The sequence below is a fragment of the Geotrypetes seraphini genome, chromosome 4 (assembly GCF_902459505.1).
Source record: "Geotrypetes seraphini chromosome 4, aGeoSer1.1, whole genome shotgun sequence".
Classification (NCBI taxonomy): domain Eukaryota; kingdom Metazoa; phylum Chordata; class Amphibia; order Gymnophiona; family Dermophiidae; genus Geotrypetes; species Geotrypetes seraphini.
This window is the reverse complement of record NC_047087.1, coordinates 305,344,483-305,358,412: the sequence shown is the minus strand read 5'-3', so window position 1 is coordinate 305,358,412 and position 13,930 is coordinate 305,344,483. Positions and strand designations below refer to the sequence as shown.

The window sequence follows — 13,930 nt, the reverse complement described above, 5'->3', positions numbered from 1 at the left end:
ACATACTGTGTAACATTATTGGCTTATACTGAATTCAAAACTCAACTGGCAACCAATGCAGTTGTTGAAGATATGGAGTAATATGCTCATATCTTGATGTTCCAGTTATCAACCTAGCTGCGGCATTCTGGACCACTAAGGCCCTGATTCTATAAAGTCCGCCTAAAGTTAAGCACCAATATCAGCACTGATTCTATAAAACAGGTGTCCATTATAGAATCACGCTTAGCATTGTCTAAGCATGCTTAGGTGGCTCTCAGTATCCCAACATTAGACCTCCTTAATTTACACCAGGGTTTTCTTTACCTAAAGTTAGGCACCAATATCAGAACCTAATGTCATGTAATTCACAAAGAGGTGCCTAACTCCAAAACATGCCCATCATCTATCTGTCCCCTAACCAAGTCCACTTAGTGTAGGCGCTTTGGCTAGTCACCTACTTATTATAGAATTTAGTTTTTCGAGTTACGCACCTAACTTTCAATTAAGTCTAACTAAATCTAGTTGTGAGGTGCTGAGTGCCGATATTAGCACCTAACTTTAGACGGACTTTATAAAATCAGGGCCTAAATGTCTGCCATCCAGAGCTACAATTGGCATTAAATGCACAGCAAGTAATGTTATTTTCATTCTTCGAAAAGCAACAACAAGACTCTAGCCAGAGCAGCATTTGAAAGGAAGTTCCTTATATATTGGTACAAAATCGAGAGGGCAACTGATCCCCTGCCCAACCTCAGCCTATCTCTGCTTTACGTTAGTCTGTCATCCACTATTGTTAGTGAATGGCTTTACTGCCTGTAAGTGAGCCCCTTCAGCCCTCAACACACACACTTAACACTCAACATCACCAAGCACTTAGTTAAACAGAGTGAAAAGTTGTTTGTCACATCTAATTACTCTAAGTGCTTTTGCCTTTTTCATTTTTATCCCATAAAAAATTGGCGGTTCAGCTAGGTATAGATTTCTCCTTACCTACACAGACAAGCATGGATCAGCAGATGATGCAGTGATGACAATCATCACTTTTGGCTTGGCCAGTTGTGATGACAGAAACGTCATGGACAATGAGTGCAGTTCATCCTGATATTTAGATGTACCAGAACTCTGATCTGTTCTGCCAAGACTGACAACTGGCATCATATCATGCTGGCTATAATGTTGAAAACAACAGTTGGCAAGTGCCAACAAGCTTGCTGTATTGAACTTGATGTTATTCGCATTTGGTTTACTGTATATTGGTACTTAGCTTTCCATTTTATGACATATGTCCAATAGAGAACCATTTACCTTGATAATATCTTTTCCAGTAGAAAGGGATGGCATGCTGAACCATAGGGTACTCGATTCATCCTCACGAGCATCCTGCAGAAAGATGACAACCACAGCTTTTGAACACCTCCTCCTTCTTCCCGGTCTCTGCTGTCCCCTTTAGTTCATACCAAAGCATATAAGAGCTCTAGAGTAAAAGACAGGAGGAGGGATTTGAGGAACTCCCCGAAACCATGGTTCTGATCTGCTCATATAATGTTATAACAGCCAATAATGAAACTGTAATTTATAAATGAACGAACATTGCTATTGAACAGTAAAAGATATCAAATAAAAGTATCAGCCTAAATATTAGTGGAGGTCGATCATGTTTTGAGATTCTATTTACAAATTGATTCTGAACCCATAGTCCAACTGGCAGAGAAGTCTTAGCTATGGAGAGGACCATGAAGCTTAAGGCAGAAACAGAAGTATCAGATATTATTGGGTAGGGGATTCAGCATACCATCCCTATCTACTGGAAAACACATTACCAAGGTAAGCCGGCGTGGATAACAAATGCAGTGAAAAAGGCGATAAGTGACAAGAAAACATCATTCAGAAAATAGAAAAAGGACCAAACAAAGGACAACCAGAAGGAACACAAAAGGCACCAAAAAGACTGTCACCGAGTGGTTAGGAAAGCAAAAAGAGAATATGAGGAGAGACTGGCAGGTGAAGCAAGAAACTTCAAACCATTCTTCAGGTATGTGAAGGGGAAACAACCAGCCAGGGAGCAAGTGGGACCATTAGACGATGGAGACAGGAAGGGAGTGATAAAGGAGGAAAAAGAGATAGCTGACAAGTTCTTCTCGTCAGTCTTCACGAGAGAGGACACATCCAATATCCCAGAACCCGAGAAGACCACAAACGAAGACCATGACGAAAAACTGGTCCAACTAGAGGTAAGCAAAGAGGATGTCCTCAGACAGATAGACAGACTGAAGAGTGACAAATTACCAGGCCCGGACGGCATCCACCCAAGGGTACTAAAAGAACTGAGAAACGAAATAGCGGAAACACTTCGCCAAATATGTAACCTATCCTTAAAAACTGGGGAGATCCCAGAGGACTGGAAAATAGCAAATGTCACGCCCATCTTTAAGAAGGGATCAAGGGGTGACCCGGGAAACTACAGGCCAGTGAGCTTGACCTCGGTACCGGGAAAGATGATGTAAGCACTGGTTAAGGACACAATCTGTGAACACATAGAAAACAATGGACAACTGAAGGCGAGCCAGCACGGCTTCTGCAAAGGAAGGTCGTGCCTCACGAACTTGCTGTACTTCTTTGAGGGAATAAACAGCCAGATGGATAAAGGGGGATCCATAGACATCATTTACCTTGACTTCCAAAAAGCCTTCGACAAGGTATCTCACGAACAACTGCTTAAGAAGCTGTGGTGCCACGGGGTGCAGGGGGATGTCCACCGATGGATCAAACACTGGCTGGCAGGCAGGAAACAGAGAGTTGGAGTAAAGGACCATTACTCAGACTGGCAATGGGTCACGAGCGGAGTTCCACAGGGGTCGGTGCTGGGACCGCTCCTGTTCAATATATTTATTAATGACCTGGAGACGGGGACGAAATGTGAGATTATTAAATTTGCGGATGACACCAAACTCTGCAGCAGAGTTAGAACCACGGAAGACTGTGAAGACCTGCAAAGGGACCTAACGAGACTGGAAGAGTGGGCAAAAAAGTGGCAAATGAGTTTTAACATAAAGAAATGTAAGGTCATGCATGTAGGGAAAAAGAACCCGATGTTCAGATACAAAATGGGGGGATCATTGCTAGGGATGAGCAACCTTGAAAGAGATCTGGGGGTGATGGTGGACTCAACATTGAAGCATCGGCACAGTGTGCAACAGCCTCAAAGAAAGCAAACAGAATGCTGGGTATCATTAAAAAGGGTATCACAACCAGGACGAAGGAAGTCATCATTCCGCTGTATCGTGCAATGGTGCATTCACATCTGGAGTACTGTGTCCAGTACTGGTCGCCGTACCTCAAGAAGGACATGGCAGTACTTGAGGGGGTCCAGAGAAGAGCGACTAAACTGATAAAAGGTATGGAAAACTTTTCATACGCTGACAGGTTGAAAATGCTGGGGCTGTTCTCCCTGGAAAAGCGGAGACTTAGAGGAGACATGATAGAAACCTTCAAAATCTTGAGGGGCATAGAGAAGGTAGGCAGGGACAGATTCTTCAGACTGTGGGGAACCACAAGTACAAGGGGTCACTCGGAGAAACTGAGAGGGGACAGGTTTAGAACAAATGCTAGGAAGTTCTTTTTTACCCAGAGGGTGGTTGACACATGGAACGCGCTTCCGGAGGTTGTGATAGGCCAGAGCACATTACAGGGGTTCAAGGAAGGTTTAGATAGGTTCCTAAAGGATAAGGGGATTGAGGGGTACAGATAGAAGTAGAGGTAGGTTAGAGAAATGGTCAGGAACCACTTCACAGGTCATAGACCTGATGGGCCGCCGCAGGAGCGGACCGCTGGGCGCGATGGACCTCTGGTCTGACCCAGTGGAGGCAACTTCTTATGTTCTTAAGAACCTAATCTCTTTTTCTAGTACAATAGGGATGTTATGCTGAACTATAGGACATACTTAAGCAGTCCCCAAAGTCTTGAATGCGCAGTACCGAGCATCCAAAAGCGGAATCCTCCTGTGCTGCCACGTCTACCCCAGAGAATTTAGTGAAAGTGTGAAGGGAAGACCATGTAGCAGATCTACATATCTCCTCTGGAGGTATCACCCATGATTCCTCTTGTTGAATGTGCTTTGAGCGACATTGGTGGTGGTTTGCTGCAGACAATCTATGAAGGATCTTCAAAAAGTTTCCGCACTTATTTTTTTTAACACTATTTATTAAATATCTCAAAAGCACAGGTGAGCCAACTGGGCTGACTAGTCACATGACATTCTATGACACGCCCTCTTACCACTTCTCCCGCCCCCCAACCATTTCCCGTGAAAATATGAAAGTGCTAAAATCTTTTGAAGAACCCTCGTATGTAGGGTCCAGAAGGTAGCCCTGAAGGCTGGAGGAGTATGACTGGCATGGCTCTTGAGGCCCCCACCTACCAATGACATATAAATCAATCTGGGGAAGCGTAGGATAGCTGACAGGGTTTCTCTCCTGTCCTGGTAGTCTGAGAAAGTTGTTCAGCAGGATCCTTTAGGCCTCACACTAGCTGAAGATATGAGAGTGAAGGCTACTGCTGCTCATGCTGAGGGAGGAAAGATTGAGGCTGAAGGGCTGCAGAATCAAGACATAAGAGGGTTTTGCTGGAGGAAGTACTGAGGGCATGTAAGAGACATGGTGGGAGGGGGTAATAAAAAGAATAGCAAGGGGGAGGGGAGAAATAACCAAAGATCAAAGGGTTCAGAGTGCGAACAAGGGGCACAATGATAGAGGCGATGTGGATGAGCTGGCACAGAGGGTGGGGAAGATGTTGGGGAGGGGTTAAGGAGAGGGTATGCTAGAATCTGTGGACATAGGCAGTGACAGAGTGGTGATGATGCTGCAGGGATAAAGAGAGGATGGGAGGGAGATGCTGGGCAGCTGGTGGGGGAGAGACAGAAGGCTGACAGTCTGCCTAATACCTTGCACCAGGCCTGACTTTAGTGGGTGCTGATATTCTGAACTCCTCTCAGAAAACTCATCACTTAAGCACTAAAGTCAAACTATTAATTAAATAAAAACTTATTGTAAACTGTCCCCCTCTTTTACTAAAGGCGCGCTGGCCGATTTAGTGTGCGCCAAACGCTAACGCCTCCATAGAATATAATGGCTAGCGTGCCTTAGGAAAAGGACCCCACTGTGAAGTGCTCAGTGCCTGTGTCTTTTATTTATTTATTCACTTTTCTATACCGTTCTCCCAAGAGAACTCGGAACGGTTTACATGAATTTATTCAGGTACTCAAGCATTTTTCCCTGTCTGACCCGGTGGGCTCACAATCTGTCTAATGCCCCGGGGCAATGGGGGGATTAAGTGACTTGCCCAGGGTCACAAGGAGCAGCATGGGCTTGAACCCACAACCTCAGGATGCTGAGGCTGTAGCTTTAACCACTGCACCACTCTAGAAATCAAAATGTGGCAAAGTGAGTCAAGTCTAGGACAATCAAGCCATTGTGACATCACTGATGAGGTTGGCTCTTAGGCATTGGTGGAATGAGGCATTATGATGTCACAATACCAGCTCTGGTTATCAGAGGCTAAAGCTTGTCACACTATTTATTTATTCAATTTTCTATACTGTTCTCCTAGGGGAGCTCAGAACGGTTTACATGGATTTATTCAGGTACTCAAGCATTTTCCCCTGTCTGTCCTGGTGGGCTCACAATCTATCTAATGTACCTGTGGCAATGGGGGGATTAAGTGACTTGCCCAGGGTCACAAGAAGCAACGTGGGTTTGAGCCCACAACCCCAGGGTGGTGAGGCTGTAGCTTTAGCCACTGTGCCACACACACTCCCTCCTGCTGTTGAGCTGCATGAAGATTTAATTAGGGACCATCACTGCACTTCATTCATCCCTTCATCTGACATTCCCATAGAGCAAATGTAAGATTATTAACAACCAAATCCTACTGTTTTAGTTAATGACCTTGCTTGTTCATGCGCGGCTCCACAGGACCTCATCCATCATGTGCTCATCTGTGAAATGTGTATTAAACGCTCCCCTTTACTCAGACCTGCGTTTCGCCAAGATAGGCTTCGTCAGGAGGAGTAGATCTCTCGAGCAGATGAGCCCCACTCACAGATAGCAAATTAAATTCTTAGAAAATACATTTTTAAAAAAGCGTGGCCAACCTTGACTGGAAAATCATCCTTCAGTTTACACTTAAGCTGCTTGAGCTATATCGGTGTTTTATATGTATAATTCAAGAAACTGAATCATCCCTAAAGAGGTCAGTACCACTGCCCAAAGAGCTTCTAGTATGTCCATTCAATTGATAGAGCCCAGTGAAATAAACTCTCCCATACTAGAACCAGCAAGAGGCCTATAAATAGCCCTGCCTTAACCTTCCCACAGAAGCAAAGAGCACCTCCCATTCATAAAGGGTGAAGGAAACGTGAGCCTAAATAAACAGCAGGTCTTCAACCAATAAAGTTACCACCAGATTGTATTTCCTTGTAAGTCACAGCCAGCTAAAGCCGCTCTTCTGTGGGACATTAGGAGAGTGAATTATTGAACTATCTGTGTTATTTAATGGATAACCTATTGTAAAATTCATTGACTGAAATGAAAAAAACAGAAAGGCTATACTCACAGTGCAATGCAATTCATAAAGGAGGTCTTTTACTAAAGGTTAGCACATGTTATCTGCCATAGCACCCTAGTTTATATGGATTTTCTTTTGCCCCAGGGTTATCGGTGTTTATTGGTTACACCTAAAATCACAACCCTAGGTATATTATCATATAGATTTATTCTTGTCATTGGTCCCAAGCAGTGACCTTATATGGTCCTGAAAACTCTTGTATAACAGTTTTTGGATGACTCTCTCATTGGCTCACTAAAAACTGTACGTAATAATGTTATAATAAATAAATTATCTGTAATTATTTGCAGTAAGATCTCATCTTGATTACTACAGTACATGCTATTCTGGAAACCATACGTAGAAAAAAATATTAATCAGGTGAAGGCAGTTTAAATGAAGGCTACCAAACTGGCACCTAGTATGCTCTCGTATAAGTCGTACATAGAGAGACTTAACAAGCATAAGCCGTACACTTTGAAAAGGTAGATAATAAGCAAACATTTAAATATCTGACATGCTTCAATAAGGCACTAGAAGGAAGCGTTTTACATAGAATGAAAAGCTTGAAGACAAAAGATCATCAAATGAAACTGAAGTGAGGGAAGTTCCAAAGGAAAGGAGAAACATCCTATTTTACTGTTAGCAGAGATTACATGAAACTCAACGAGTATCAGAATTCAAGCTCACATACAACAAGTCGAGAAAGCAGGATATAAGCAGAGAGAAGTTTTCTTGGGTCTATTGAGATTATGAAATAAGTTTGGCTGCCAAGTATAAACTAATGGTTCTTAACCCAATGTGTAGAAGTGGAATAAATATTTCCCTTCTCCGTTCACAGATGAAAGGCCAGGAATAGGACCCAGAAGACAAACCCAAATAGAAGCAGAAGTGAGGTAAAACATAAGAACTTAAGAATTGCCATACGATTACGGCGCCGCTTTTAGAATCTGGGCCAAAGTATATAGGGACAGACTTAAAGATTTCAATATGTATACTTTGGAAGAAAGGCAGGAGAGGGGAGACATAATAGAGATGTTTAAATGTCTCTGGCATAAATGTACCTACTAACTTTAAGAAGTCTTCTACTGCACTTATCATGTTTTATTTTTTATTACCACATAATAAATATATTTATATCACACTGATTTAAATAACATATTACCAAGAGGGTTGTGGATACATGGAACGCGCTTCTGGAGGCTGTGATAGGCCGGAGCATGATACAAGGCTTCAAAGAAGGTTTGGATAGGTTCCTAGGGGATAAAGGAATTGAGGGGTACAGATAGGAGTAGAGGTAGGTTATAGGGATAGTCTGGGACCACTGCTCAGGCAATGGGCCTGATGGGCCACCCCGGGAGCGGACCGCTGGGCGAGATGGACCTCTGGTCTGCCTCAGCGGAGGCAACTTCTTATGTTCTTAAACCACACTCTCTGAGAACAACTCACACTACACAACTGTTTCCTTTGTAAAATAGCTCAACGGGAATACCCCAATGGGCCAGAAAACCTGGACTGGAGCAAAGGCCTTTTCAGTTTCAGTTCCTTTCAACACCACATTGTCCCGTTTTTAAAAATTATCGCCCGTTCTCTTGCTGTAATGCAAATTGTTACCACAGTCTCATGTTGCTCAACCACAATGATTATAGCTTATGCTGTCCTGATATCACCACTGGACTCTACAATCATGTTGCTCAGTCGGCTCAACACAGGGCTGTGTTTCGCTGGATCAGCATTAGAGAATGACACGGGCAAAAAATCCGTCCCCGTCACCGTCCCGTCCCCAGCTCCCAATCCTCTGCACCGCCCCGTCACCGCCATTCCATTCACCGCCCCGTCACCGTCACTGCCATCCCTTTCACCGCCCCGTCACCGCCACTGCCATCCCATTCACCGCCCCGTCACCGTCCCCGCAGCATCCATATAAGCCTTAGTACTCTAATATTTAGCGTATTCCATTCTTATAAATCAAAGTTCCTGCTGCTGAACTAGAGAAAGAGATGTTCAGCTGGCAGGGCTTTGTTTATAAATTTTTATTAACACAACTAATATACCACCATAATGTTTCCGACAGAGGACAAGTATGCAATAAATGCATTTTGCTGTTTCAATGCCAATGCTCAGCAGAACAACAGACAGCAATATGGACATTCACCTTATGTAGTACTTTTTTAATATATAAAAATAGGCAAAATTAGTTGCTGTTTTATCGTTATATTTTCTTGCCATTATAGTATTCTTCATTGATCATTTTTCTTTTTAAATTCAAAACAAATTCAACCTATCTTGTGTCCCAGCATGAATTCATGTTTCACTCAATTGGCTGTTTCAAGGGAATTAACCCTCCAACTTCCATTTGCAAAAATACCCAATGTTGTTCCTTCTATGAGCAATATTTAAATTATGAGGAACAACATTGGGTATTTTTGCTGAATTGTGTGACACCATTTGGGCTGAACATGAAGATTGAAAATGCCTGGTTAGCCCTGGACAGATGATTTGAACAGCCAGGAGCCTGTCCTGGCCATTTAAATCATTTTGAATATCTAGTCCAATGATAACAGAATTAGGGTGATTATAGAAACATAGAACTTTGTTGATCACTAAAAACAGTGGAGACTAAGGGTCTTTGACACTGGCCAGTCTTGGTCTTGGTCTTTGGAACTGCCCATTGTGTCAGAAGCAATAGGGATTAAGTGACTTGCCCAGGGTCACAAAGAGTGTAGTGTAGCTCTAACCACTGGATTTAGAAGTTGGCTTCTTTTGGGATCTTTAACTCATCATCGCTAGGACTCGAATCTGAGTCCATGGCACCTAACATAGAATGGAATTAGTATGGCAAAGTAATGAAGAATGGTCCAGCAGCCCCCATCCTCCCTCCACCTCACCTTATATTCGTTCCGAGTTTGCCAGCTTCCTTTTTCCCTAGCCGCACGCGTTCAAAAAGCCGTGCATTTAGCCAGCTCCCTCCCTCCACCTCACCTTAAATTTCGAGTTTTCCGGCTTCCTTTTTTCCGAGCCGCACGTGTTCAAAAATCCGTGCACGCGCGGTTGTGCGAGTCAATCAAACTTCTCCTCTCCTGCAACTTCCTGTTTCCGGTTGCGTCAGAGGAGAAGATTGATTGACTCGCGCAGCCGCGCGTGCACGGATTTTTGAACACGTGCGGCTCGGAAAAAAGGAAGCCGGAAAACTCGAAATTTAAGGTGAGGTGGAGGGAGGGAGCTGGCTAAATGCTACGGGCGGGCGGGCGGTGGCTGCGGGGACCGCGCGATCCTTGATACCTCACTGCGGAGACAAGACCATTCACCGCCCCGCGGGCGGTGAATGGCCTTGTCCCCGTCGCCGCAGCGACTGCTAGTTTTCTTCCCCGTTTTCAGCAGGTGACCCGCAGCTAAAATGCGGTGGCCGCGGGTAAACCGCCACCTGTCATTCTCTAATCAGCATCTTCAGGAGCCACGACTGCTTCAGGTTTTCCCCGAGTGATTTCACCTCTTATCACAGTTCATTTGATCATATAACAGCAGCAAGCAGCCTGCGGGCCAAAACCTGTCACTTCCATTATATGCAAATCTCTCTCATGCATATTCATTAGGAAGCCACTGGCTTAAAGGGACGTAGGAGCAGGGTAGAGAGAGAGAGGATCATTGAGTGATTATGATCTCTGACAGCACATTAGGCAGATATAAATATGCAGACAGGGTGGATCAAGTGGTTCTGCCAACATCTTCTGAATTTCTATATATAGGCATTAGTCATGGCTGAGGTTCCTGTAAGGAGCTGCTAGTCATTACCGGGACTGGTAGCTTTTTTCACCCTTTTGCTTCTTTGGTTCCTAAATGTGCGGCAACAGCGAAAAGGGCAAACGGAATGCTAAGAATGATAAAGAAGGGGATCACGAACAGATCGGAGAAGGTTATCATGCCGTTGTACCGGGCTATGGTGCGCCCTCACCTGGAGTACTGCGTCCAGCACTGGTCGCCGTACATGAAGAAGGACACGGTACTACTTGAAAGGGTCCGGAGAAGAGCGACTAAGATGGTTAAGGGGCTGGAGGAGTTGCTGTACAGCGAAAGATTAGAGAAACTTGGCCTCTTCTCCCTCGAACAGAGGAGACTGAGAGGGGACACAATTGAAACATTCAAGGTACTGAAGGGAATAGACTTAGTGGAAAAGGTTGTTCACTCTCTCCAAGGTAGGGAGAATGAGGGCACTCTCTAAAATTGAAAGGGGATAGATTCCTTACGAACGTAAGGAAGTTCTTCTTCACCCAGAGAGTGGTAGAAAACTGGAACGCTCTTCCGGAGTCTGTCATAGGGGAAAACACCCTCCAGGGATTCAAGACAAAGTTAGACAAGTTCCTGCTGAACCAGAACGTACGCAGGTAGGGCTAGTCTCAGGGCGCTGGTCTTTGACCAGAGGGCTGCCGCGTGAGCAGACAGCTGGGCACAATGGACCACTGGTCTGACCCAGCAGCGGTAATTCTTATGTTCTTAAATGTTAAGAGTTTCAGTTGCTTGTTTCTTTTTAAATACTGTATAGATGAGATTACTTTAGTCTGTCAGTCTGTCTACAAAATCCATAAAAAAAGTGTGCTATACAACACTGAGCTGTCACCTGTACGTGAATATTACTAAAAAGCACAATCCACTGCAAAGTGCAGTCAAACAAGACAATGTTCAAATCCATGAAACTTATTGTGTTTAATGAAGGGAACTCAAGAACAACCAAAGAGGCTTAAGCGCTGTCTGACAAAGGTGGTTCTTGCCTTCAAGACCTTTCACTACATTCCCTGATGCATTATATAGGTTTGAAACATTTGTATAAATCCGGATCCTATACCAAACCAAACCAATCCATTGCTTGATACCCTGTTTCCCCGATGATAAGGCAGGGCTATCAAATAAGACAGCCCCCCCTTTTTAGAAAAAAATATAAAATAAGGCACCCCCCCCCCGCAAATAAGCCACCCACCGATACCTGCGCTTACCCGAATCGGGTGGTACGGTGGGTGACTCCATGTGGTCCCTCCGTCTACCGTATTTGCCTCCATGGCTGCGTGCCGCGCCTCGTCATGAAGTGAAGAGGAGGAAGTGACAGGACTGCAGCGCGCGCACGTGACTCCGCGCAAGGAAACACAGGCAGCTTCCCTCATCCCTCCCTAACGGAGACTGCAGGAGTTTGTTCACGGCCAGAACATCCAAAAGTGAGACACACAGACAGGTTTCTTTTGCTGTGAGCAATACCACTTACTGTATATAAAGCCTGTTTAAAATGCATACGGTATATAAACAATGGTTTCACATTGTCAAGTCCCCTCTGATGCTGCACTACAGAATAATCTCTTTACTGTGTTTCCCTGATGGAGAACATTGGGGACATTAAATGGTACAATATATGGTATGATGGATAAAGCTGGCCATACACGGTACGATTTTTCGGCCGACCGATTCTTCAGCCGTCAAATAAGACAGCCCCCCCTTTTTAGAAAAAAATGTAAATAAGGCATCCCCCCGAAAATAAGCCCTAGAGCATATTTTGGCCTTCCAAAAAAAATAAGACAGTGTCTTACCATCGGGGAAACAGGGTATGTGAAGGTCCACTCCACACGATCAAAGGCCTTCTCTGCATCCAAGGATACAGAGAAGGCCGGATCTTCCATGGCTTTTGTTAAATTTAACATGGGAAAAGCCGGTCTGGTGTTATTTGAAGCTCATAGAACATCTTCCGGACTGGTTACATTTGGAATGGCATCTTATGTCCTCAAAGCGACTATCTCATGTGTTGAGTATCAAATTACCTAGATATGCTAAGGACAATAGTATTCTTTTGGACACATGGAAAGCATTGAAATTTATTGATAAATTAACAGATGTTCCAATGGAGAAATCTACTTTTCAGTCCTTATGGCTAAACTCCAAGATTCAGACAGGCGGTGCTGGGATCTTCTGGAAGAATTAGATGCAGGCAGGTATTTGTACATTAGATGATGTTACATCTAATGGAAAACTGCTTGATTTTTCACAACTGGCGGTTTTTGAATTAAACAACTGTTTTCCAGCAGAGAATCATTTTGATAGTCACAAGAGCCATTTTTCAACTGCATTTCATCAGGAACCTGTCTGAATTACACCACTCGGGTCCCCTGACGCAGGGAACGAAACGGGGCCACGTTGGGACCCCCAAGTCCTGTTTAAGCTAAGTGTTATTTCAAAACATATTATAACACACAGTGACTCTCAAATACGTTAAAAACCTTTATGATGAAAGTTTTTTTGAGACTGAATTAAGCCATATTCTGTGAAGTTAGTGATCAAAGTTTTTATAAAATCACAATGACTGGAAGGTGAACTCGTCACCCAAGGGAGGTATTCAAGCCTTCCCTACAGAGAGTTCCATATCTCTGAGTATTTTTATAAACTTTATTTTGATCACTCTCCATGAATTTTGTTACCCATGCGGGTCAGTTGAATGATTTTGATTGTTCACAACCGCAACAATCATTTGGTATTTTAAAGTCTCAAAATTATAGGTGGTTGCAGTTGAAGCAGGCCATTCCGAGTGGGTTCCCTGAATGGCAAAACTTAAAAACTTATTATAGCTTGCAGATCCTATGTTACCAGATAGATTTAGTAGGACATCAGGCTGCCCGGTTTGATTAATTAATTTTGGAAATTTTGAATAAAAAAACAAAAAACGTCTTAGAGACATTTGGAGCATCGAGTTAAAACAGTATATTTCTGCATACATAAAAGCCGGCTTTTCTCAATAATGACGGGAATAGCCATCCAGTTGGTTACACGTAACTGGAAGACTGAATTACACTTTCTGGTGGGCAAACCTATGTTTCAGTTACAAGCATGAAAGAATGAACGCGGAATGTTTGGGATATAGTAACGCATTCCAAATGGTGTGGAGCCCATTGACTGCATTTATTGAGTCACAAGAACTGTCATGTACCTTTCCTTTTATTTGACTTCCTTACACATCCAGGTTGGGTGGATGGGGGGGGGGAGAGGAATGTATTATTGTTTGCTATACTTAATTATCTATATTATTGAAATTAAATAAGTACTTCTATTAATTATGGGGAGAAGGGGGGAGAAAATGATTGTTTTTTGAATTACAGTGGTACCATGGTTTACGAGCATAATTCGTTCCAGAAGCATGCTCGTAAACCAAAATACTCTTAAATCAAAGCGAGTTTCCCCATAGGAAATAATGGAAACTCGCTTTGATACGTTCTCCCCCCCTCCCCCCCGACGCCAGTGGTGCTGCTCTATTCCCCCTCCCACGAGAACCGGCATTGCTCCCCCTGAACGCCCCACCGTGATCCGGCACCCTCCCCCC

General features: G+C 43.8%; 1 protein-coding gene across 7 annotated transcripts in view; it reads right to left on the bottom strand.

Annotated features, from left to right (window-relative positions):
* RBM20 (RNA binding motif protein 20) overlaps window positions 1–13,930 on the bottom strand; it is a 225,321-nt gene that overhangs the window by 196,176 nt on the left and 15,215 nt on the right. Inside the window, exon 1 of one of the 7 annotated variants that reach the window (XM_033943606.1) lies at window positions 1,288–1,390. The exons of the other annotated variants lie outside the window; for them this stretch is intronic. Coding sequence (XP_033799497.1) covers window positions 1,288–1,361 — 74 coding nt within the window. The 5' untranslated portion in view covers window positions 1,362–1,390. Of the gene's footprint in view, window positions 1–1,287; window positions 1,391–13,930 lie in introns of those variants that run through there. 7 annotated transcript variants of the gene reach the window in all.